General features: G+C 38.3%; 1 protein-coding gene and 1 long non-coding RNA gene across 2 annotated transcripts in view; one reads left to right on the forward strand and one right to left on the reverse strand.

The window, feature by feature from the left end:
• LOC121908229 (CASP8 and FADD-like apoptosis regulator) overlaps positions 1–19,057 on the reverse strand; it is a 29,045-nt gene extending 9,988 nt beyond the window's left edge. Inside the window, 2 exon segments of the mRNA XM_042428088.1 lie at positions 17,596–17,799; positions 19,054–19,057. Of these exon segments, the coding sequence (XP_042284022.1) occupies positions 17,596–17,799; positions 19,054–19,057 (208 nt within the window).
• Positions 19,058–26,022: 6,965 nt separating this feature from the next.
• LOC121908625 overlaps positions 26,023–26,614 on the forward strand; it is a 74,266-nt gene continuing 73,674 nt past the window's right edge. Inside the window, exon 1 of the long non-coding RNA XR_006099280.1 lies at positions 26,023–26,131. This is a non-coding gene — a long non-coding RNA (uncharacterized LOC121908625). The remainder of the gene's footprint in view (positions 26,132–26,614) is intronic.

Consider the following 26,614-nt stretch of genomic DNA (forward strand, 5'->3'; position numbering starts at 1 on the left):
TATGCATCCGTTAGAGCTGGACTGCAAAAATGTGACTTTAAATATGTATTTGCTGATAAAACTTAACCGAAACAGGCAAGCGATATTTTACATTTTATTAATTGATGTAAATCTGAGAACATTAATATTAAAAAATGACATGATAGATTTTCACGATAACTGTTAATAAACATACAGTATAATATTCTGTAGTTAATGTGCTCTGTTTAAAGCAACTATCTGCTGTAAACCATTTGCAAACCTCACATGAGATTCTGTAGCCCTGTGCTTCATTCAGTTTGTTGTTCGATATCTTTAAAAACCTGTTCTTGTATTATTTTTCATTCAGCTCCTGAACTTATGGCCAGATCTTATAAAATGACATAAAAGCTCACCTGAGAGGCTGCAGCACACCTGTCTGTGTGTCTCTGTGTTGCAGGCTGCTGCTGAAAGGATTTTCATAATGAAATGATGCAACATCTTCACAAACAAATCAGTAGGACAAGCTGTGGCTTATTTACCATATCCATTTCCACTCATGGAAAAGGGGAGGAATGGGGTTATATAAATATTTCCCCCAATAATGCCGAAAGAGATAGTAAATGTTTGGATTGATTACAGAACATTCTTATTGTAGCTAAGCTCAGCTGTTACTGACACTTTGGTTCTTCTTTAAAAGGGGCCTGATGTCTTAATTCGCTTTGAGAAGAAGTTTCATCCGCAGTCATACATTTGTGTAATAAAATGACATGTCTGAGTAATGATCACAAATGAGCTAATAACACCCAATGCCTGAAATTTAGTTTAGTTATGTCCAGTGAAGACGTTTTCAATCGTGTTAAGTTTAAAACATTTAAAATATGAATACAAACTCCTTCAGATTCTCCACCGTTCATTCATCACTGAATCTACTTCTGATACTGTCAGTCAGGCTGCAGCTAGTCAACAATGTGTACAACTTGAAGTTGAGGGTTGCCAGATCAAGTCAAGTATCCCCCCCCCACCCACACACACACACACACACACACACACACACTTTTCACACAAACCTGGTAGATAAAATGGCAAAGATTGTTTGAGATCAATAAAAATCTGTGTTGGGACAATTCAGCAACACCGTGACAATGGTGCCAATTTAGGTCTGCTGCCAAAGTCAGTGAACATCTCTTTGGACACCAACTGAACCATTGGGCCATGACTCTGTTCCTCACCTTGCAGAAGCTGACTATTACTGAGTCATCTGCAAACTTCAGAACATACCTGTCTTTATAAAAAAGTCTGACAGTTGTTTGTGTACAAGACAAATAAAAGAGGAGGAAGGATGCAGCCCTGAGGAGACCCTGTGGAAGATGAGCACTAGACAGAGATCCATTCACTCCAACTCTCTGGTCTCTGTCAAAAAATCAATCAAACAGCAAATACTCTATGTTAAAATTTGACTGCAACCTATGTGCAAGGACATCGGGCTGAATAAAATTAAACCTTGAGGAGAAATCAATGAAAAGCAGTCTTGCACGTTTTTTGCTCCCTTCCGCATGCCTCAAAACAGCATCCTCCACCCTCCTCCTGCCCTTGAATGCAAACTGGAGGGGTCCATTCTGTCCAGAATCATGGCTAAAACCTTGTTTTCAAAGGTTTTCATTACAAGGGAGGTATGCCTGCAGGGAGACAATTATTTAATGATTTTGGTGATGTGAGTTTAGCTTCTGCAACCACAACAAAGTCCTTCCAAAGTCTACTTTCTGCTGTTCCATAGAAGAAGATATATGAAAAAATGTCAGTTGTCAGGCACAGCTTTTCAGGAGTTTATCCACAATGTGGACCAAGACCAGGACTTTTCCTTTCCTAAATAAGAATGAAAGATTTACACACTCTGACTTCATCTATCTGTATCTTAAAGCCCTCAACCATGTCTTGGAACTCAGAGAGTGATTAATGATTAAATTTGTGTGTGTCAAACCTCAGAGACAACTTATTTAACTAATTAGTAAATTCACTGTCATGCATAATAGAACACACCACACTTTTATTTTTATTCTGCAGTCCAATCATAGATTTGACTGTGTCTTTCTATTTTAAGTGTAGCTTGTTAACACACCTCTGGACCTCACCTTTTTGAGTGCTGTCTGCCTAATGAAACATTCATTTTTTTCTGGTTCAGCAGCTGTTTAAGGTATTTACTAACCCAAGACTTATTATTAGAAACGATTGAACACATTCTGTGAGGAATGACCAGAGAGTTCATTTAAATCTTCACAGGTTTCTTTAAAAATGTCCCAATTTGAACATTCAAAACATTGATATGGTTCCTGAATAGAGTCTTCATTCCACACCCTTCCTCTTTGTTTCTTCTCTCTGCAGACTGGAACTACATGAAGAGTATTATGATCCAAGGTGCCTAGAGGAGCTTTGCAATATGATTTGTAGGCTCCCCTGATAGTCCCATAACAAATATCCAGCACCTTACCATGTCTCATAGGGCAGGTAAGGTACTGAAAAAAATCACTAAGGGACTTATTCATGGATTTACAATTAAAATCATCCTTAATAATATCAGGTGCATCAGGGGATATGCTCTGAAAACACTGCATCACTCCCATGATGATTGTGCATTGTCCATGTTTGCCACAGGGTGGATATAAACAACTGTAATAAATAATTGTGGGAATTCTCTTAGCAGATAAAAGGGGGGCAGAGACACAGTTACAAACTCAGTATTGGGGCAGCACACTGTTTCACAAACAACCAGTCTTACACGAGCAAGCGTTGTCCCAATTCAATCTTGGGAGCTGTCCAAAACTGTTGATTTCAAGGTCAGAGGTGGAGGCAGCTGGATGCAGGTGTTCCTGTACTCCGACAGAAACTGTACACTTGTTGTCAAGTCCTCCGTCACATTCCTTAAAGATGGCACATTAGTGAGCATACAGTAATAGAGGACAGAGGTATGCGGCACAGATTTTGTCTCTGTAGTCTCTGGCACAATCCTCCCTTCCTTCCCATCTTCTTCACCCGAACAGTCCTGGTGCTAGTTTGGTACATTCCAAGGTCTTCCTTCCAAAATCTCTAGTATAACAGTGCCTGGCTCCATTGCTGCAAAACTGGAATTACAGCATTGAGTGACATTTTGGGCTGTACTTGAGTCTTTCAGGCTGGTCATACTCTTGTAGACAAAACAACCTCTAAAGAAAAAAAAGACCCAAATCAGAATAAGAAAGCTCACAACCTCCATGATGGTTAGTTGACAATGGATTGGACAACAGGATGAACAATTCAAGAGAAGTTTCTCATGAAAGAGGGCTAATGGCTATTGATAAGTGTGACGGCGCCAGCGCCTGTTGCCTTTGGTCCTGTGGTTTATGTCTGTATGTTGCAGGTCGATGGAGCCGATGTGTCACTAGAGTACTAAGTGGGAACACCTGGCCAGTGCCCCAGAATGTATTTAAGCCCGCCTGCCCTGATTCCAGACCCTCTCTGATCCCTTCCCCATTTACCAAGCTGTGGTTGTTTTTTTGCGTTTCCTTTTTGGTTTTGTTCTGCACTGACAACACATCCATACACTTTCAAACACCACTGATACTGACTTCCACATCACATTGCAATTATTGTTATTTACTTTCATAAATTTCAGTTTATTATCGCTGAGTTTGGGCGTGCGTCTCCTTTGTTGCAGCCTGCAAGCCAGTCATTACAATGAGGTTAGTGGAACTAGTTATACAGTGATGCTGGTTGGACAACTGAGTGGGCCATGGCATTCAGATGAAAATGGCTATCAAGCCAGTTGGGCCAGCCACTGTAGTTTAGATATAATGTAGATATAAGACAGAGTCATGCCACAGAACAACTGCTCTTTTCTTGAACTAGAGTAGGATTTAAAAACAGCTTAAAGGTACGTTCGGTCAGGTTAGAGAATGGTGTCACCTGTCAGAGGACAGCACAGCCTGATACCCACTGCGGGGCCTGTTGATGGGTCAAAAGGGAGTTTGAATGTGGACTATAGTTATGTTTACACCATAAGCATGCTGGAATCCCACTTTTAGCAAACACTGTATTCTAAATATCATCAATTATTTCACATTCATTCAAATTCCTAGTTATTTTTCTTTACTTCAATTGTTTCTGTGTTATTTGATTAATAATTCAAAAATTGAAACATTACATAAAGTTTTCAAACATTTATTTTCATATTTCAATTTTAATGTTTAATTCTTCTCCAGCATTGATTCCACATTATGTTTACATTTCTAGCAAAGGTCTTCCACAACTTTTGGTAAATGTTATTTTTCCAGTTTTCAAATAATGTATGAGGTTATTACTAATTTAGTTCATGTTGGATGTTTTTCACCATCTAGCAAATATACAAAAAGGGTATTTTCCATATTTAATAAATCTTACATTGATTCATCTATAAACATAAGGGAAGTTTCATTTATTTAAGTATTTTATTCTGTTTTACCATTCTGAAGAAGAGCAGTTAGCCAGTGGATTCATGTATTAACTAAACACCATCTACACAACTTAAAGATGAGACAGAAAGCGTTTGAATGCATAATTAGTAACAGGTAACCCTCTCAACCCTATCAAGTATAATTTCCAAATGAAAGTGTGTACATTCTGTATATACACTTGTCTAAATATAATCCACTATTTCATATGAACGTATTTATTTATTTAATTCTTCAGTGTTGTTTCTTAACTGGACTTTGCTGTATGTTATTTTAATAATTAATGAACCATTTCATTCTTTTAATGTTTGATTTTAACTGTATTTAGCATTATTTTATATATGCATTAATTTAATGTTGGATATTTTTTGACATCTAACAAATATATAAAATTTGTCTTTTCTATAATTAATAAATGTTAGATATTTAATGTCTTTTTCAAGTTTCCTGATCATGATCATGTTACAATCAATTCAAGATTGATTGACTGATTGATTGATTGAGTCATTAAGATCTCTTTTTAAAGAGAGACCTATATACAAGAATAAACATATACAGACAGATGGACAGATTAGTCACAAACACATGATAGATATCATTTCACATTAAGAAAATAAATCACAAGTGGAATTGAAAATACATGAGTCAAGCCTTTTTAAAATGTTCAAGTGAAATTAGAGGTGTAACTTCACATGTAGCATAGTATTTGAACTCACTTTTTCCAAATTCATCATGAACAAAGGTACAGCTAATGTTAAAGTGTCCCTGTGTGACCTGCCATTGTAAGTATTGAATTTGAATGTAACCAGAGAGCAGAGGTAATGAGGCAGTTTTTGCAGTAGAGCCTTATAAATAAACTTCTGTTTGTTTAGGAGGACCATCCCACCTTTTCATATAAGATGCAATGGTGTGTGAGGAATTTATCACCTGTGATGACGTACAATCATGCAGACATAATTGTAGATTGTACAATCGTCTTCTGACTAGCAGAAGAGAAACATGATTTGTTTCGATACAAAAATCCAATTTTGACCTTCAGTTTGCTTGATAGGTGTCCCACATGTGTTCCACATGTTCCACATGGATCTTAAAAGTGAGATTAAAGACATACGTCTAGGTACTGTATAGTTGGACATTGCATTTGTAACGTTTGCAGTTTGAGCTGATGCGGTGTAGACACAGCTCTTTCCTCCATTTCTTTACCTCTTATCATTTTGATTTTCTCCTCTCTCCTTCCATCTTTAATCTCCCCTCTCATCCTCTTCATATAGCCCTCACTCTCCCTAACCTTTGTTCTTTCTCTCTGTCTCTTCTTCTTATCTACACCCCCTTTCTCTACACATCCCTCCCCTCCTTCTCTCTCCTCCCTCATCATCTTCTTTTTTTTTTAACTACATCATGTCTTTGATCTCCATGAGCTCCTGTGCGGTATTGGAAGTTCTGCAGCAGCTGAAGAAGAGCACTGTACCGCCCACAATGAGAGAGTGTGTGTGTGTGTGTGTGTGTGTGTGTGTGTGTGTGTGGAATGGGGTGTGAGAGCAAGGGAGAAGAGAAACGGAGAGATAAAGCAATAACAGTGAAGTAGAAAAGCACAGTGCTGGTTTCATGTAATGGAATTTAAGGGTCATGAATGAAGGTGTCACGCATGGTAGGTATGTTTTATCAAGTGGAGAGCGGCTGATTGAGTGCAACCTGTGTAATGTGAAGTGCAAGTCTATGACAGACTTTGTGGTGTACATTTTCTCTTTTCTCCCAATGAGACGATACTCATAATTTAATAACAGCAGTTGTGATCATATGAAGGGATTCAGAAAAAGTGTGAAGGAGTGCACAAACTCTGCTCTCTGCTGCTGACTGAAGCTGCCTGAGAGAGTCTTGAACAGCACAAATTCACTGCTTCTAGTTAAAATGAACAACCGGTCTCTGAAGTTTGTGTGATACTGTGTGACTCAGTTGAATTCTCCATCTGAAAATAAACTCAATTCGAGAAAATTGGGAAATTTAATTTAATTTTCAAAAACTGCAGTTTTCCTTTGTGAGATCAATGCAATATTATTTTCTTCATATTTTGAAATTGAAAATAGCAAAAAAAAAAAATTCTACTCATGCAGTGGGTTTGCTGAGAAGGGAGGAGGCTGCTGCTCCACTGGATTGGCTGATCTGGCCATGTTACTCCTGTTGAGTTAAACAGACCTTTAGCCACACTACCAGCATGCTTGTGTTGGTTAGTTGAGTTTTTGATCCGTGAAGGTTTTATATTTGTAAAGCTTTACTCAGGCTGAGAAAAGCATTTTAAAAATCTGTGATGTCACCAAAGTGTAAAGTGTATAGGGGCGGAGCAGGAACTCTTGGGCGGGGCCAATTCATATTCAGTGCGCTGCACAACACGCGAGCAAACCTGGAAGCTAGAACCTTTTTTTGGTGTATGCACCAGCCGACCAGTAGTGTGGTCACAGTTTTTCCAATAGTAATTTGGTATAAAATAAAAATAGTTCTGGAAGGCACAGACAAATGATGTCAGCCTACTGATAGAGGCAACAGATCAGAAAATGCTTCTATTTGTTGTTCTGGAGGACTTGTTGATTATTCTTGTGCATGAAACCAAAATCAGCTGTGTGTTTAAAACCATCATTTACTGATAGCCTGGCTAGAGAGTGTGTGGCACATAGCTGTTCATCTCTCTCTGTGTCTCAGAGATCAGTGGGCTTTAGATATTTCCTGACACCATTAACTCATGCTCTGATATTTGGGGTGTGATCTTTGGCTCAGCTGCCTAGAGGAAACAGAGGGTGATAATGGGTGTGTTATCCCCTGATCCAATCATTGCTAGTCCAGATGTTTTGGTCATCCTGCTCCTGTGCTGTGCCCTACAGATCCTCCCATCTCAGCACTCCTCTGCAACACACGCATATCTGGGGTTCTTTGCTTTTAATTCACTCACACAGCCAGTCAAAACCATCTGATACAATCATTGTGGACATAGCTGTGTAGCTGCTATGCCACTAAGCGCTGAGATATTGCTGACATGTCCTTCAATTAAATATGTTTTGAACAGGCTTTCATTTTGTGCTCCTAGCTAATGTATCTTGATTGCTTTTGCATTTGTATCCAATTTAACACATGCCCTCTTTATCTCTGCATCCCATATGCAGCTGCACATCGAACCAGACTTTGTTGACAAGACCCTCAGGTGTGTTTGGATTCAGTGCCTGAGAGTGCTTGATTTTCTAAAAGTCTGCCTCTATTAACACTTGGTGGTGGGATATTTTGTTGCGTCCTTCTCGGCAAAGGTTTTTACTACTCCAACAAAGTTATTGCTAGTGATAAACTAGGTACATCAGTGCATCACCTCTAGGTTAAGCCCCGCATGTTGGCCAAGATAACAGCTGAAACCATAGGGTTCACCTTTCCTGTTTTTCACAGTGGCATAAAACTGATAGAGAGTCTAGTTTAGCTCCATTTTGGTGATTGTTTTAAAATTAATAGCTAGATCTTTCTCGGCACACCAAATCTGAAAACAGCAAAAGGACCACATAGTCTGCTTAATGGTCCTCGCTTTGTTTCTTGACTTTTTCCGCTCTTCAGTTTTTCTCTCATTATTTTCCTCCTTTCTTTTTTATCTTTTTCGTCTATCCTGTCCATGTCTGTCCACCATTCATCCACGCTTAGCCCACCCAGTAAATCAAAACTCACAACAAAATCTGACATTTTTAAACAATTTGTATAGATGACTAATTGGCACAGTAATTTGTAATGCAGTCACAGGTGTGTGTCTATAGAGTACTAGTGCAGTACCCTTTCAAAACGTGCCTGTTCGGAACGGGCCGATTGCTTATTATTCCTCAAGAATCATAAATCTATGTATCAACTGACAAACATATCAATTGAAACGATAGGGATTTAACAAGTTAAATGGTTTAAATGCAGACAGAGACTTCACCAATGAGACTAAACTGAGGTTGAACCGTAGAAGCAATTTACGGCCTTCCATAGGTTGACTCTGCTGCCAATCAAGCATGTCTGCGCTCCTATTGAATAGTTTTACTGCCTCTGCCTCTGTTTTTTTTTAACCTGTGTATGCTTGTTCTTCTCTCTTGGGCAGTTTAACTGAGAGGAGCGTGCCTTTGTCCCGCTCAGCAAGTCAAAGCCCAGGAGCTCCACTCCACTGTGATGTGACAGTATTCATATCAAACAGTCCCCGTTGCACTTAGACACAGAGCAGCTCACTGTTCACTTGTTTATCCAAAGCTTATTAATATTAAACATGTCTCATGTCCAAATTAAATCAAAAGAGCATCTGTCTCCTCAGTTAATCACCTGTTGAGTGTTTGATGGTTCTTTATTTGTGCTATAGAACGTAACTACCATGAAACAATCAGAAGATAGCATTGTATGAATGAGAACACTCTCCAGTACTGTCTCTCTGTCAATCGCTCATGCACTCATTTCACTCACCCTCTCTGAAAACAAACAAAGCCTGACTTTTAACGTTATCAAATGAAGAGAGATGTCGTCCCCTCGTATCTCTCATGGCAGAGTCGTACCGCTCTGATCATGACATGCAGTTGCAGAGCCAGTTGCCCTGCCCATGAACGGTTCAACAGAACAGGACAGGACAACAGGACAGACAGAGATTCCTTCTTTTAGTAGATAGATTTTACAACAGCTATGGATGCAGCTCAGTCAGTCATAATCAAGGATTGGAACTATTCATTTATAAATGGAGATTTGGGCTGTATTTAAAACTTCAGGACTAAAGACAAAAACATTAAAAAATTAAATTTACATTTTTGTTTATCCCAAAAAATCTCCTAGAGCATTTATAGTGCTGCTCACATGCAAAATGGTGGTGTTTCTGAATATTCTAACATGTCTTGAAACAATATATGGCATGCCAGGGTGACATATAAAATTAGATTAAATTTAAAACAATAGAATTAACACATTAGTTTGACTTATGTTGGTTATCCTCCATTAATTTGTCAAAAATGTAAAAATAATAAGAAAAATAATTTTCTGGCTAGCTATCTGCACAGGCTAAAAAGCTTATTTTGCTCTTACTGGAACTGAGATATTACATATTACAATTATCGATTTGTTTTTGTTTTAATATACAGTTTTACTTTTGATGGCAATGGGTAAACTCAAGCCGAGGATTAAACTTAAGCACAATTTATTGCTCAGTAACACTAAACAAACACATTTTATTGCAAAAAAATGTATTTGTTTTCTATATAAAAAAACATGTTGTACAACATGATACAGTCCAGGGGTACTATAATTACTATAATTATTATAAATGTAGATGAATGCATTAATATATCCATCCATCCATCTTTTTTATAAAGTGCTTATCCTATTTAGGGTCATATCAAGTGATAAGTCATGTTATTTTTAAAACCTTTGACTGCCAACATCAGTAACCCAAGCAGTAAATTCACAATAACAACTATGTGTGATAATGATGATAATGATGATGATGATTGTGATACCAGGTGGCAGATAAAGAGACGATGATCTCATATACGGTAAAATAATATATATCAGTCCCGCTGTGTAGACAGGTTTGAGACAATAGCTAATTGGATGTTGGAAGGGACAATCACAGTATGAGTGATTTGTTGTTAGAATGTGTTTTTGTCACCTGAAGATGGGTCTATTTTTCTGTTAAGGAGCAGCATTCTCTCTGAAAACATAAGTGATTCTATGTATTTGGATGCCTGTATTACAATACTAGTTTAATTTAAGCTCCCATTCAAATTATCCCATTTTTTCTAGCTGTGGAACACAGCATAGAATGCAGGGAGTCGTGTGTCCTTTGTGTGGTGATGTGGAAAGCTAGGTCATAGAGGTCAGGCCGGTGGGTGAGTGTGTAGCACATCAGACTTTCATGCAGGAGACTGGGTTCATGTGCCTTCACAGACCTCCAATTATTGTTGGCTTATCTGTAAGCTTGACCAAGCCTTTCTGTTGCCTAATCATACCCATACCATAAACATAGTTCATTTGCCATAACCACAATCTATCCCTCTTCTTAACCTACTGGAGTTGACATGTGCAGGTATTGTAAAAGGTATAGTACAGTGTTACCATAATATTGACTTGGTAAGTATGTTGTATCAGACACCATCTGCATGTTCATACTGTGATATTTATTTCCAGTAAAAGAATAAATCTTCATTGTTTCATGAGGAAATTTTACATACAGCACCGATTTTACAGCACAATCCACAAAGTGGTGTCAGAAGATTGCGTTTTTGGTTTAATGATTGCTTCTCTCAGACAGCTTAGTGTTTTTCTAGAGTCCAAGTAATGGTGAGTTGTGCCAGTCATCATGCCTGGTGTTACTGGATTGTTTTGAACTGTTGGGCTGATTGCATCCTTATTAACTTGTCTGCAATCAAAATATGCTTTTGAAAGTTTGTATGTTTATATGCCCGCTGTGTGGCTCTAGGGATGGGAATGTCAGTCTGTTGATCCACATCTTTGGTCCAAACTGAAATATCTCAACAACTATAGGATGCATTGCCGTAATATTGTGTATAGATGTCTATGGTCCATTGAGAATGAAGCCTACTGACTTTGGTGACTGACTCTCTGACTCTCCTTCTAGCACCACACTCGCAACAGAAGATAATCTCCTGTCATGTTCATTTTGAAACTTTGAACTCATCAAAATAAACTTGGGACCCATGCATGAGCATGTGAGAGGACTGTACAACTTGCAGTTTGTGAGTGACAATCATTTGTGAAACAGTGCACTGGCACAATTTACAGTGCTTGCAAATTGATTTTGTGAAACATGCCCCAGGTTGACATTTTTGTTCATTAGTGAAATGTCTTGACAGCTATTCGATGGATATCCATGAAATGTGTTACAGATATCTATGGTGCCCAGAGGATGTAATGACTTTGGTGATACTCTGACTTTTTCTGCCACAAGCAGATCAAAACTTTCACTTATCCAGTGATATATCTCCACATGTATTGGATGGATTGGCACTAACTTTGGTTCACTACCCTGAGGTTCACACCAGTGTGAGTGACTGAATTCTGATGCCTGGTTGGCAAAATACACAGATTCACTAAAATCAAACTCTCTCTTTCTCATTGACAAGGACTGGTAGTGTACCAAGCATTTATAGCAAGCAGTTGAATCACTGTAACTGTCACCAGTTAAAATGACAAACATCAATGGCCGCAGATCATACAAGCTGTGATTAATTCATTTGAATTACGTGAATAACTTGATGACAGTCTATAATGAAACTTGGCTATTATCAGTTTGTGTGTTTGTACTCAGCCAAAGATCATTTGTGAGAGAAGAACCTCCACTCTGTAACACTGCTGTTCAATTACGAGTGTTTCTGTAGTTCCAGCAACTCCAACAGAGTGAGACATCTTCTCTCTAGTGGATTGTGTCATGTCTATTTCACGAGTCACATTCTCCAGTTAAACCTTTATTCATATCATATTAATAATTTTAGCTGATAAATTTAAAGCGACATGTGATTCTTTTTATAAACACGTTATTCTAATATAGAGTGTTACTCACCAAAATGCATTGTGTACTTATATCCTTGAGGTCTAACAAAAGTGTTGAATGCATTTCTGTCCTCATAAAATGCTTGACGACCTGATTTTTTAAAAGTATTTTAAATCATGTACTGTTTACATCTTTACCAGCTTACAGTTTTCTTCTTCCCTGCCTTTGTGGGCACATTGCTGCATTTCTCTGTGCATTACAGCCTCCTGTACATTAGATTAAATCAGTGTTGCATATCCTCTGCTGCTATGTAAATATAAGTACCAGATCAGACTTGATATCAGCAATATTAAATGGACTCGGATCAGGGCGAGAAAAACTTGACTGGGACATCCCTACTTATTAGTAAATGTTAACATGCTAACAAGCAAGACAGACTCTACATGAGTCTTGTAGAGTCTCCTATCTTGGCCAGTTAGGAGTTACTTTTAGCATTAGGGTGTCTTGTGAATACAGCGCCAGGTTCCCACATACTGTACATGTAGTGTATGTCAGAGTTTTACAGCGTGAGTGAGGTTTTGATTTTGTGTGACTTTTTATCCTCTAATACTATAAATCATGTTTTATGCAGCTCTGTTTTTATTCTAGTGATTGCAGTATTTTTGTCCCTGTCGGGGCCCTGTAGGAGCACTGGCTCCATTTGTCCAGAGAGCTGATTGGTCAGTAGGTGGGCTGTTTACACATTTTGATCCTGTCCTATGAATTGAATCAGCTGTGGAGCAGGTTAGCTGCACAGCATTGGTTACCATGGTGATCTGCATCGGCTAAAAATGAGCCAGCTTTGTGGGTTTAGCCACTGGGGGAAGTAAGAAACTCTGAAAACAATCAAGAGTCATAGGGGCAAAAACAGGGATAATAATGTCCAGTTTGAAAAGAGTGATCATTTGTGTGAGTGAAATGTAAATGAATAGACTCTTGGTTTTTGGAAACCATTTACTAAAAGCTCTCCTGTTAGGCACAAGAAGAAGTCTGTGTCATTCTCTGCTCCACCATATGAGGACAGTGTTGAGCTGAAGCCTTTCACAGTAAATTCATTTCATCACCTCTCTGTCTCCCTCCACTCTGACCTGCACACGCCCAACACCCACACAGGCTGCTGGTGCCGACGTGTCCAGCCTTTGGTCATCAGAGAAGTGCCTGTTAATGTGTGTGGCATGTGTGTGTGTTATCAAAAATCCTCATCTTTGGCCTTCTACACTATCTTCCTACCCTCCCCCTCTTCCTCAACATCACCCCATCCATCTCCACGCCAGAAAACAGGCTAGTCTTATCCTTTGACAAAACCTCTTTGTGGTTCATAAAACATAGGGTTGTGTCTGTCTGATGGCTTAATGGGCTTTTTGTCCTACATCTTATACAGATTCAGCACAACAGACACGACATGTTCAACACATTATAATCATGTATGATAGCAGGGACAGACTGGGCATATACCACTATCCATAAAGCCCCATGTTACACTGTGCAAGACTAGTAAAAGGGATTTTATTTAAATTAGCTATCACAAGTTGCACAAAAATGCCTTTTCACTATTATATACTGATAATGACGATAGTGAAGTAATTATGTAATCTTGTAAATACTGTGTCGGATCAGATTACATTGTAATTTTATATCTGTAAATTTGTGAGGTGGATGATTTAATCGAAACTCATTTTCATATCATACAGTCCACCATAACACTACCACAACAAATTACATTCTCAGAAATTACCAAATAACTACCCACCAGTGGTGGAATGTATCAAAGTACATTTACTCAAGTACTATACTTGAGTGCAGTTTTTAGGTACTTGTTCTTAACTTGATTATTTTCATTTTATGCTACTTTGTACTTCCACCCCTTTACATCTCAGAGGGAAATATTGTACTTTCTACTCCACTACATTTATTTGACAGCTGTGGTTACATTTCAGATTAAAAGCTTATAAAATACAAGAAGTTGTTAAAGGTTAAACCAGCAGTTCCCAAACATTTTGACTTGTAACTCCTGTTTGTATTTCCTTGTCATGTTACAGATGTTTGAGTTGTTTGCCGTTCCACCAAATATATAATTAATTGAGGCCCAAAGAAGTAAAACTTTCCAATAATTCACAAAAAGCAAAGTTTAGAGAAAAGTCTGAAAAATTACTCAAACTCTGTGTGGCAGAACTTTTTTCCCATACCCGGCTAATTTAATATATGTGTCTCAGGGGCTGACTTTCTGCAAATAGATTACTTTTACTTTTAATTCTTAAAAAAATAAGTTAATTTAGCTGACTGTACTTTTACATAAGTAGGATCTTAAATGCAGGGCTTTTACTTGTCATGGCATAATTTTACATTGAGGTATTGCTACTTTTACTTAAGTAAAGGATCAGAATATTTCTTCAACCACTGCTACACACACCACACACAGAACTAAAGTTGGAGTTTTTATACAAACTGAACATTAAAGGAATAGTTTGACATTTTGGTTTGGACACTATCAGTGTATCATCATCTTATATATATTTTATCAGTATTAGAATGCTGGAGAGTAAGCTTAAAACACAGCACAAGCACAATTTATTACAATAAAGTTCTTGTGTAAGAAAGATGCTCTGCGAGATAAATCTAAGCTAATCACTCAGATATGTGGTTTAATTAGCATATTAGAATTTATGATGAAACCACAGCAGAAGATGGAGCTAAATAACATAATCCTGTCAACCAAACCTACATTATCTAGTCGCTGTTCCCTCTTGGCTACCACTTAAGCTGCAAAACCTTCCCATTGTATATCTCTCTTTTATAGAGGCTTTAACTTTTTTTTCCTATTCTTTGCACCCCCGCCATGTTGTTTCTAGCCACACTAGCAGCATGATGCTAGGGATAACAATGTCTGGGTCATTCTGTTAAGCCAATACTTTGGTCTAACAGACAGAAATATCTCAACTTCTAATGGATGGGTTGCGATCCCCTTACCTTTTCTCTCGTTCTACCACAAGGTAAAGATTTTTGTTTTTTTGTGAAGTGTCTCAACAACAAAATCAAGTCAAAACTTCAAATTGTGCAATACTTCGGTTTATTACCATACACTAGCAAAAGTAGACATTCTCATCATCCTCAGCTTTGCATTTAATATTTATTGGCAAATTTTAGCATGCTAAAAAGCTAAAACAATGATGATTAACATGGTGAACATTATTCCTTCTAAACATGTTGGCATACTGATGTTGTTGAATGTTGAAGTTTTACTACAGACCCTCAGTCTTCTTACATTGTGCAGCCTAGATAATGACCCACCAAGAAATCCACAGATGACCAATCCGCCAGTTATGTCTTTATGGTGTCTATGTTCATGAAAAAAAATATATCAGTCAACTTCCCTGGATAAATACAATGAAATGTTTAGTACAACCATTTTCTATATTTCCATTTATAAAAACGAGTGTCCTGTTTTGCATTCTCCTGTGTCCCATTTCCTGTTTGATTCTAAACCTCTGGACTTTTTTTCTATCAGGTCAGGAAACAGACAGTTTCCTGGGAGCCTCAGTGTCCAAATCGTCCTTGAGGCCGACGGCGTGACAGTTAGAACAGGAAGCGAAGAGGCAGTGATGTCACATGTGGGACAGGAAGGGGTGAAATATGAGCAAGGCCAGCTTTTTGGTTTGCAGGTGCAGCTTCTATCTAAATCCATTATCACCATGAGCTGATGCCTCGAATGGCTGACTTTGATCGCGGCAGCTCTTCCTGTGGGATGTATCACATCCTGTTTATCAGGGAGGCAGGTGATGAGGTGATCTTTTCTTTTGTGAACAGACAATTAAAATAATTATCTGCCATTAACCAAACATAAAAGAGGGTAATATCTCTAAAAAAGTAGAATGAAGCAACACAGGAAGAATAATTTAAACCATGAAGAAGGCTGAAGTGATTTTTTACTTTTTTTACCATCTTATTTTCAGGGTTTATTTGTTTTCTGTTCAGTTTGAAGTGGAGAACAATCTAAACAGATCACCAGTTTATGACAGGGTTAACTCATATAGACAGGCACATTATTATGTCATTTGTTCAGATACCTAAAACTAACTGTGTTTCCCTGACAAAGACTTCTAGCTGCGAGGTAAATGATAACTCTTGTCTGTCAGGAACACAAGTGGAACTAGAGTGCCATTATAGTGCTGCAAAACCTCTAAGAGAGGAGGTCAGAGTGGATGGATCCAAGTGAACGATAGTCAATGTTGGTTTCTTTAAAGAGCAACTTAACAGTTTTTTGGACGTTCCCTTTTCACATTTACAAAAAACAAAACAAAACCAAAAAGAACATTGCACTGCTTCTACTACTTTCAGCTACCACTCTTAATTAATTAATTATAGGGAACACTGCACATAATCAACATTGACACAGCTAATTTGCACCCATAGTCCCCACACGATTAAGAAATGGATGAAACACTTCATTCATACATAATGTTTCAATGTCATTGCATATTAATTAACCTTATAACGCTATTTGTATCATATTTGATAAATTGATTTGATAGTGTCTGAAAGCTCTACGTCATCAACAACATCAGTCATTACACGAAAAACCTACTGTATACAATCTGGCACATGTTAGGTGCCCTCTAGTGTATTACCACTGCAATGCAAGAAGTAGAGGTCCTTTATTTAATTTTGAGAAAGGTATGATTAGATTAAAATTGCTATTTTTATTTATTTATTTTTTTTTACAAATATTTTAAGATGAGAATTTTGTTATGAGCCAAGCAAGCAAGCCAGGCACAATAGACACAGTGCAATTTAAAAGTTTTACTCACTCAAATTTCAATGCCCATCAAGAACTAGTAACTTTATATTGAATATGAACACATTTAACAGGGCAAAATAAGGTGTGGAAAGCCAAGCTCCAACTGCAGTCATAACCATAGGCTGTGACTGAGTAGGCGCACCCCTTGCTGTGGCTATTGCTATTTCTGTTTTTGTGGTTATGGCTGTAGCTGTGGGTGTGGTTATGATTATTACTGTAGCTGTGGCTATGGTTGTGGCTTTAGCTTTGGATGTGGTTATTGTAGCTGTGGCTGTAGCTGTAGCCATGGCTATGGTTACTGTAGCTGTGGTTGTAGCTGTAGCTGTGGTTATTACTTTAGCTGTGGCTGTGGTTGTGACTGTGGCTGTGGCTACGGTTATGGTTGAAGCTGTAGCTGTGGTTATTACTGTAGCTGTGGTTGTGGCTGTAGCCATGGCTGTGGTTATTGTAGCTGTGGCTGTAGCTGTGTAGTTGTGGTTGTAGCTGTGGCTGTGGTTGTTACTGTAGCTGTGGCTGTGGTTACAGCTGTAGCTTTGGTTGTGGTTATGGCTATAGCTGTGTCTGTGGCTATTGCAGTGGCTATTGCTGTAGCTATATGGCTATTGCTATGGCCACATTAGCTATGGCTGTGATTGTGACTGGCTGGACAAGATATTCGCCAGCAAGACAGCGGCTGTGTCCGAAATCAGTCCCTTATTCACTACTCCCTATATAACAGACAGTCAGTCGTTTACTCAGTAGTGAGCAACAAATTGAGATTTCAGACACTCTAATTATTTTCATTTTGTGTCATCACAAAATGAGCCAAAGGTAAAGCTCTTAATTTACCAGTTGGTCTACATCCCAATCCTCACCTATGGTCATGACCTTTGGGTAGTGTCTGGGCTCAGCCTTAGAGATAAAGTGAGGAGCTTGGACATCCAGGGGGAGGCAGGAGTAGAGCTGCTGCTCCTTCGCACTGAAAGAAGCCACCTGAGGTGGTTTGGGCACCTGGTTGGGATGCTTCCTGGAGGCCTCCCTCTTGAGGTGTTGCAGGCATGTCCAACTGGTAAGGGACCCTGAGGCAGACCCAGAACATGCTGGAAGGACTACATATCTCTTCTGGCCTGGGAATGCCTTGGGATCCCCCAGGATGCCCCAGGATGCCCCCAGGAGCTGGAGGGCATTGCAGGCATGAAGGATGGGTTTCCTTACTCAGTCTGATGCCACCGTAACCCGGTCTCAGAAATGCAGCGGAAAATGGATGGATGGAAATTATAAATAAATAAATGCAATAAAAAATGTGTGTTTTTGTTTTTAACAAAAACCCCACTGAAATAAATAAATTGGCATACAAGCCTGATCTATCACAAATACAATCAAACAACCAAAAAATCATTAATACAATTAAAATAGCAAAATACATAGTTATTGATTCTGTCAAAAGGTTCAATAAACACCTCAATTAAAATAATAGAGTTTTCTGATAATGATTTCATGTGTCAAGCTTTACAGGGCTACAACTAAGCCTCCACACAATTAAAAAATTGATTGCTCTCCTTACATGTCAGGGATGGGGGTTGGTGGGTGACTGTGACATTGCTTCGTAATTCAGAAAAATAATGGTGTCAGAGTCAACTGTAGTACCAGTCAGTATGAGGGTGGCTGGAGTAAAGCACTGTAAATGCAGTAATATAGACCTCAGATTTTTTTTTTCTTTTCTTAATTTTTTACTTGGTTCTTTGCATTTTTTTCAGAAAGAGTCTTCTTCCTGTGCTAATCACTGAGCCAAGCACTGTGCCACCCTCATTTCCGAGAGGGACTGGGGGGAAAAAAAACCTTCTCTACCAATTTACAAATACAAAATGCCCAGCGATTACAGAATTCAGCATGAAGAGTACACACACACACACACACACATACACACTACACATAGTCCCAAAGTACAGGTTAAATTTAAAGTGTGAAAGTTGATGTCAGCAGGTCTTGTCCAGGCCCCAAAACAATTATTATGCACCATTTTTCTTTTATGGATAACGAGAACTGTTTGACCTTCTCTCTTTTACTTTCCTTTCTCCTCTCCCTCTGTGTGTCTGTTTCCCCCCTCCCCCTTCAGTTGAATCCCAGTTCCATCCCATTATGCATATTTTTGCAAGGCTCTGCTCTGCTCCCTGTCACAGTTTTAATACCAACAACTAGTCAGGATTTGAGAACATGACACAGGTTACCAGGTTACATTGTTTGTTTTGCTGTCATTCTTCTCACACAAAGCAACATCATTTAAAGGGAAACGATCTCCATTTGCAATTGGCCTAAGAATGTGAGCATGTCACCCATATTTAAGTGAATATTGATATATTCACCCCATCTGCTGAGCTAAACCCAAATCAAACTTTCAGTTGAACTAGTTAATAATTTATCACTACTGAACAACAGAGTTCATCATGCTGTGGTTTTGGTTTGTAGGTCAAATATTTTCTAGTGTTCTTGTTTTTCATATATATATATCTGAAACTGAAACATCAGGGCTCATTGTCTTCATCTTCTGGTTTGAAATCCTTGAATTTTTATCAATGATTATAATTATAACATGCAGTTATGTAGAACTTTATTTATACTCCAATGGTGCAGAGTTGGGTAGGAACACATTACAAATAGTATATTGACATATTTTGTAAAACAACAGAGATTTATGTCATGGAGAATTTTGAGGAAGTGAAAACGACATTTTCGTAATGCCTGAACTGGTAGGAAGTCGGATTTTCTTTGACTTTGAAAGTGAGAAACATTCAGACAATACCCCATATCACACCGACATGAGCACAGAAACAAGTTGTGACATTGCGGTAAACAAAGCTGGTGAGCAGGTAGCTGAGATTTGCAAAGGCTCAGCTCATCAGAGGAGATTGACTGTGCAGTGCGCCATGCCAGGTAGGAAGTGTTGATAAAGACATTACTGATATAGACCATGTGAAGACATTTGAAGTAACGCCAACAGCCCCTATCAGACCAAATTCAAAACCTGGAGAGAACTGTGTCCAAAACTGCAGCACAAGGCCACTCCAGTCATTTCCACTGTTATTCTGATGGGGAAACATATATTTGGCCACACATCACTTGAGCTTTATTCCTTGAATTTGAGAAACTTGAGGCTGGCTCCAAAAGCAAGTCAATCCCCATAGACCCCCATGTTAAAATGCCCAACTTTACAGCAGAAATAAACATGTTTACAGCATGGTACAAAAAAATGGTTATGGTCTCTATAGCTAATTTCCCTGTTCATGACAACTGTATGGGGGTGAATTTTTATATAACTCACCTGTTTGAATTTGATTAAGGCTTAAAGTTATGCATAATTAAGGGCGTGGCTGCTTTGAGTGACAGGTGGGTGGCGTCACAGGCAAGTTGCTACCATGGCGACAAAATTGGTTAGGTAACGTAACCATGGCGTAACCACAGATTCGTAGAGTATAGCCATAGCCATCACTATTTCAGTTCATGAAAGTTAATTGTAACATTTTGGTCACCTAAAAGTCTTGTTCAGCATTTGGTTGTACTAAAAGACCCTCTAAGGAGATGGATGTTCATTTTTTTCCGGTAAGTACCTTTTGTTTTAATAGTTTTAAGTGTTTTTTTTGCTAGCAAAAATTAACATTAGCATGATCACAGTTAACCATAGACTGTAAGGCACCGTTCTAACCAAGCTAGAAGCTAGCTATAGGATTCAGCTCCACCCTCTTGTCCAAATATGGTCACTCCTGGCTCCAAAAATCCAAGATGGCGACAGTCAAAATGTGAACTGCGTTTCAAATGGGAGTCCAATGGGTGACATCACCGTGTCAGTGATTTGTATTTCTGTGCCCATTTTGGCTAGAGAATGTTTCATTGTTTTTTATTAGGCATTAATCCATTATTACAGCACATTTAAAGCAAGTATTTAGTTTGCGCTTGTTGATAAAATCACCAAGTGGCAGTGGAGTCACTTTGCTCCAGAAGAAGACATGGTCCTGTGTTGCCTATTTGTGCGTCTCCTCCTAGCAGTTCACTGTGCGTGCAGTGCTGTGCATCACAACACCACACATATGGGCAAAGCAAATTTCAAGGTCAGGGAAATACCAAACTATCTGTATGCTGCTTGCACTGGTCATTTCACTATCACGAAAAATAGGGCCAAGTGTTGTATTTGGTGGTTAAATTATTTAAACTAGTCTGAACTTGAAACCATCGTAGGCTACTCACTGTGTTCTATGTTCTGATTAGGATTGGATTTAAAGGTTCAACATTTTAGAGTAGACATTATTGCTGTGACCGTAATACCTGGCTTTAGACGTCACCACTTTATTACCATTACACTTGAAAGTGGGGACACAAAAAGTCTCATTGCCCCCCCTATTCTGACGCCAGTATGTTGAGCACTGGGTAAGTTCGACTCCGGAGTACAAACCTCTGAGGACAGTAAGACGCTTAATAAAATAAAACAAAATTTAATAAATACTGGTCTGTTTGTTTTAATACATTTGTATTTATGTAAATGTAGTGATATCTGTACATAAAGAGCCCCAGAGGCTGCTGCTCTGTCCAGAAAGAACATGAAGCTTCACTGTAACCTACATTCAGACAAACTAATGTGGCAGCTACAATTAATCTGTGACTCCAACATTTATCTTCCAAGAGGATTATATCGTATATCAAAAATGCTACGGAGACATTAGAACTAGCGGTGAATCACCAAAGAGCTGCACAGATCAATTCATCGGATCATGTTCTCCCCGGGATGACAACGCAGGACTCACGCTGCTAGCAGCTGAGATGAGTGGCTGCTTTCACCCAGCCAGCGGCTCCTCACATCTCCGAAAATGTCGTAACAGATTTACAAACATTATTATTTGAATAAACTGACCACAGATTTGGAATCTACATGGTTACTTTCTTGCCTGAAGAAATATTTAATCTTAATAAAATGAGATGTTAACAGTCCTAGAGTGAAAATTACAACAGTCTGGCTCAAAATCTCTGCCATGACACCTCGCTCTGGGATATCCAATCTGCGTCGCATCACAAGGCACACTGGGTAATGTAGGTCCATCAAGGGCCTGCCTCCCTATGCCAAAACTGTGACAGAAAGTTGAAACTGAAAAGGAGAAAGTTGAAACTGAAAAAATACTGATACCGCAAAAAAAAAAACCTGTCTCTGAAAAAAGACAGACATGAAGAAAAAATCTTAAGATTGACATTGAAAAATCATCATGCAAAAAATATCAAAATAAAATACGATAATAAGATTGAAAGACTGTAATTTTTAAAAATGCCTTTGTTTTATTTTTCAGTGGAACTTTTATCAATGCCAATACATGTTTCTTTTTTCAGTGCATATTTCATTTCAATGCCAAATTTTATTTTCGATGCCAAAATGCAAATGTCACTGTTCTGGCCCCATACAAAACCACATATATTTACGCTCAAATGCACCATATTGACACGGTGGCCATATTCCTCTGACATCACACTCAGGGTGGGAAGCTTGAACACTGTCAGGTAAAGCCTGTGCGAGAATGGCGAGATGGTTGACTTTTTTTACCATCGCTTTCCTTTGACCAAATTGATAAACGGGAGGATGAAAAAACAAAAGGATACAGCAACCGGATTGAAGCTTACATCCACAGTGTTGAAGGTAAGACCCGGTATGTATGAGAATAAAAACATGAGGGACAGGCAGAGCGCTCCACTGTGTTATTATTAACATTATATCTCCAGCAGTTATGTCTTATTAAACGTTATATCTCCAGCAGTTATGTTATCATTAACGTTATCTCTCCAACAGTTGTGTTGTTAGTATGAAGCCTAGTGATTCCTAGAACTACTATTAGGAGGGGAAAGGAAGTTTTGAAAAATAAATGAGAAACATACTGATAACTTTTTCTTTTTAAATATAACAGAGTCACCAGATAGGCTAAACTCCGTGGAAGCAGATGGCTCATTGGAAGTAGATGGTGACAGATGTTCTTCACCAAATGACACATCTCAGTTTAAGAGGTCAGTACCATCAAGACGCCAAAGATTCTGGACATATTCCACTGCAAATAAAAGACAGTTTTATATATGTTGCTGGCACTATCCAAGGTCACTGGAGTAGCACAATGTGAAATCATTTTCAGTTGCACTTTTTTTAAAGAATGCATGTTTTAAGGTTTGTGAATTGCATTTGGGAGGGTTCTCTTTTTTTGGCCCACCTTTGAGACTTAAGATTGCTACAGAAGCAATATGTTTTTACACAGTTGTAATGGTTAACTGTACTACTGCACAATGTGTGACTGTGTATTAAAGTTATTAAAATAAACTTGTTTGTTTTATTTGAGAGTAAATTCTTTTCTGCTTTATATGTATACAGTAATTGAACTCTTAAGATGAAGAACCATATAACTCAGTTTTGAAAATTCTTTTAGGTGGCCCATGTATTATCAGTTGTAAAGTCAATCCAAATAACTTTAAATACAAATGAACACAACGCTAACTTACCATGTTCAGATAATAATTTGAAAACATTGTCCCTCTGAAAACTTGAAACAGAGTTCTATGGTTCTTCATCTGAGGTATCTGAGGCATTAAATATTATCTCACAAAGCATGTTTCAAATCTATGCAAATGTTTTCTTCATAATCCTTTCCACATGTTTTATTTATTTCACACAAAAAAGTATTTGAGCTCATTAATATTAACACCAACACCCATAGCAGCCGAGCTGCTCCTTAGATGAGATTTAAGAACCACAGGTACCAACTGGCTGCACTTATACACAGGTGTTATGGGGTCTGTTTTCCTTGATTAAGTTTCTCGGCAGCCCACGTACAGGTTTCTTCTGATTGGGAAATACTGGCCTTCTATATATACAGTTGGAAGCATTTTAAGCCCACATTTCAATTATTTTTCAGAACACTCAAATAGGCCTGTCATAACTGGGAATACACAATGAAATTAGATTTAAATGCACATCTCCATTGCTTAATATGGGCTTTTTATGAGTTCCAGTGGCCTCATAGGCCTACTTGCAGCTAAATTAAGGGATCTAAGAAATAAACTCAAGTTCAGGCAATACTCAGTTCAAGTGATGTGTAGATAATGGTTTTAACTATGTACCTTTCCCTGAGATGAATGGCTGCATCTGTCCATGAGAGAGGCTATCTGTCCTTGTCCTCTTGGCTTTAAGAAGCTGCCAGGTGTTTGCCACATGACAGATAAGGGCATCCCTGATTGTATGGACCTCTCTGTTTCCTGGGTGAGAAGTGTATGTGAGTGAGTGAGTAGAGGAACAACATGCACACACACACAGAGCATATGTTGATGTACAGTCCTGTTAAAGTAAAAGAGAGGATGTGTTTTTGAAGTTCAGTGTGTTTGAGCACATGCATATATTTTGTACTGCAAATACTTATACAATATACAAGGACCAGTGTCCTCATAATCTATGATGTCCTAACATAATGTCCTCATAATTCAGAGAGTGTAACTGCATTTTTCAGTGTCTAAATAACACAGTTTCTCTTTTTATTTGAAAGTCCTTTTTTACCACTTGACCTGATTTTGTGTGTATCCCAGTGTATGGAACAGCGCACCCTTCAGGCGGTGGCTGCATGACTGAACATAATGATTTTAAAGAAACCAAATAAACCTTTTCAAAAACCAAACAAAATACATTCACAACAAATTAATGAACAGGATCATAACCTGGTGGTCTGGGGTCACGGGAGGGTGACACTCTGATTGGTTTATTGCGCCTAAAACACACCCATGATTAATTAGGAGACTATGGACAACCCCCTGAACTGCGCCTGGCGCATCGACCATTTTTTCTGCCGTTAAAATAGCAAAAGTGGACACACCCTAAATACATTTGCGCCATGCACTTCAGACCATGCGCTTTAGATCGCTAAAATAGGGCCCGCAATGTTAAAGCAGCATGAGGAAGGATGAAGTCAAATCGAATGTGGTCCAGCACAACTATACATTGCAGAAAGTGTCATCTTTTTCCTATGAATATGTTGTTCATATGCTGACTCCCACAAGCATATTTCAAAGGTGATGCTACACTTTCGGGGCAGGGAATCTTGCAAAATACAGACATAATTGTTTCAGTCTTATTGTAATGTAAACTTCACCTACCATTTGGCAAAATTTTATTAGGAGGGGAGAGAGGGCCATGTATATCTTTTTGCATATGTGCATAAATGAACTTACTGTAGGTGATAAAACATTAATTTGTTTAGCAGTGTTAATATGAATGGTACAGTGATGAGCACATCATCTGGCTTCTATCCAAATATTAGCTTTTGACCATAATCCTGGCAGTCATCTTCTTTGGTATTCCAGGCTTTGACAGTAAAAAATGCAAAGAAGACGCCTTAATCCAAAGGAAGATGTTACATTTTATGTTGCTACTGAAAGGGACAAAGTGGGACTTGATATCAAATATATCAGTGCCTTTAAAGGTACGTTGAATCTTCTGATTGTTTAAGTGTTGTTAAATTTTGAATATGTCACCTTTCTCCTTGTCACTAGGTTGTGGCATCTTCACTTCTGTTCCGTTTGAAAGAGTAGACTTTGTTTTGGAATATAGAAGTGAGCTAACAAGCAAGGAAGAGTGTGAGAGGAGACAGATAATTTACCGCGACCGCCTCAAGGTGTTCATGTTTGAGTTCCATTTTAATGGAAAACTGTGGTGGTGAGTATTATATGTTGATGCGTAGTGTTAACAGAATTAAACAATATGTTACTTTTAGTTTGTTGAACATACAGACATTTTAAATAGAAGGCCCCTTAGTCAGGCTAATTTATACTCAAATGAATAGAATGATTTGAAATGAATTGTACTTGTGTTTTTCTAGTGTTGATGCAGCAAAGGAGGATGGTCACTTGGAAGACTTGTAAATGTTGACCATATAAACCTTTATGCCAAGATGAAGTAATTAACTGTGCAAAGGAGGCCCATCTGTGTTTGTTTGCAGCATGAGGCATAAGTCCAGTAGAGGAGATCATCTATAATTATAGTGATTCAGACTGGCCATAGAGATGCAAGTTGGTCATTTCTTTACTTGATTGTTCTCATAAAGAAAATGCTCAAACTATAGAGAATTTCACACACATAAATATTGTATATTGTCCATCAAGCTTCAGTTTGAGACAGTTATTCACATTATTAATTGATATAGTGAAAAAGATATACACTGGCACATACACATGTCAAAGATACTGATTAGATTTTGAGCTCATTGGTCTGATATTTGTTGTTAAACTCTTTTTAGAAAGTTGCAGGGAAGTCTTTGGAAGGGCAACATGATGAGGGACCATCCACATTACAGCACTCTACGAGTACTCAAATGATATCTAAAAGTCTATGGAAAAAAAAGGTGTCTGCAGGTGCATCAACTGGTCTGCTCAAAAATTTTGACAAGTGAAATGTGTTGAATAATGAATGATATTAAAGTTGTGAAGCTACTTATAAATAGTAGCTGTCAGCATATTTAACCTTTTACTTCTACTTCCTCTCTCTTGTATGTTAAATATTTTGATGTTCCTGATTTGAATAATTACACAGTATTGACAGTTGGCTAGTTATTTGTTCCAAGTAAAAACCCAACCTTTTCAGTCAGTTCCATTGTTTCAATTGTCGTAATATGCCTGCATTGAGGTCAAGGTGGATTTTTCCCTTGAAGCACTCAGAAAAAATGTCATGATAGCCTTTGCATACCTTTTCCACTCTGAAAAGCGTGTTAGGAGAAAGTCCTTACACACCATTGTCCATATAAATCATATCACACACTGGCGACAGAACACCCACACACACACACACAGAGTACCAATGAAACACGTTGGTTGATTTGACATTTTGCTGTAATGTCA

Source organism: Thunnus maccoyii, chromosome 12 (assembly GCF_910596095.1).
Source record: "Thunnus maccoyii chromosome 12, fThuMac1.1, whole genome shotgun sequence".
Classification (NCBI taxonomy): Eukaryota; Metazoa; Chordata; class Actinopteri; order Scombriformes; family Scombridae; genus Thunnus; species Thunnus maccoyii.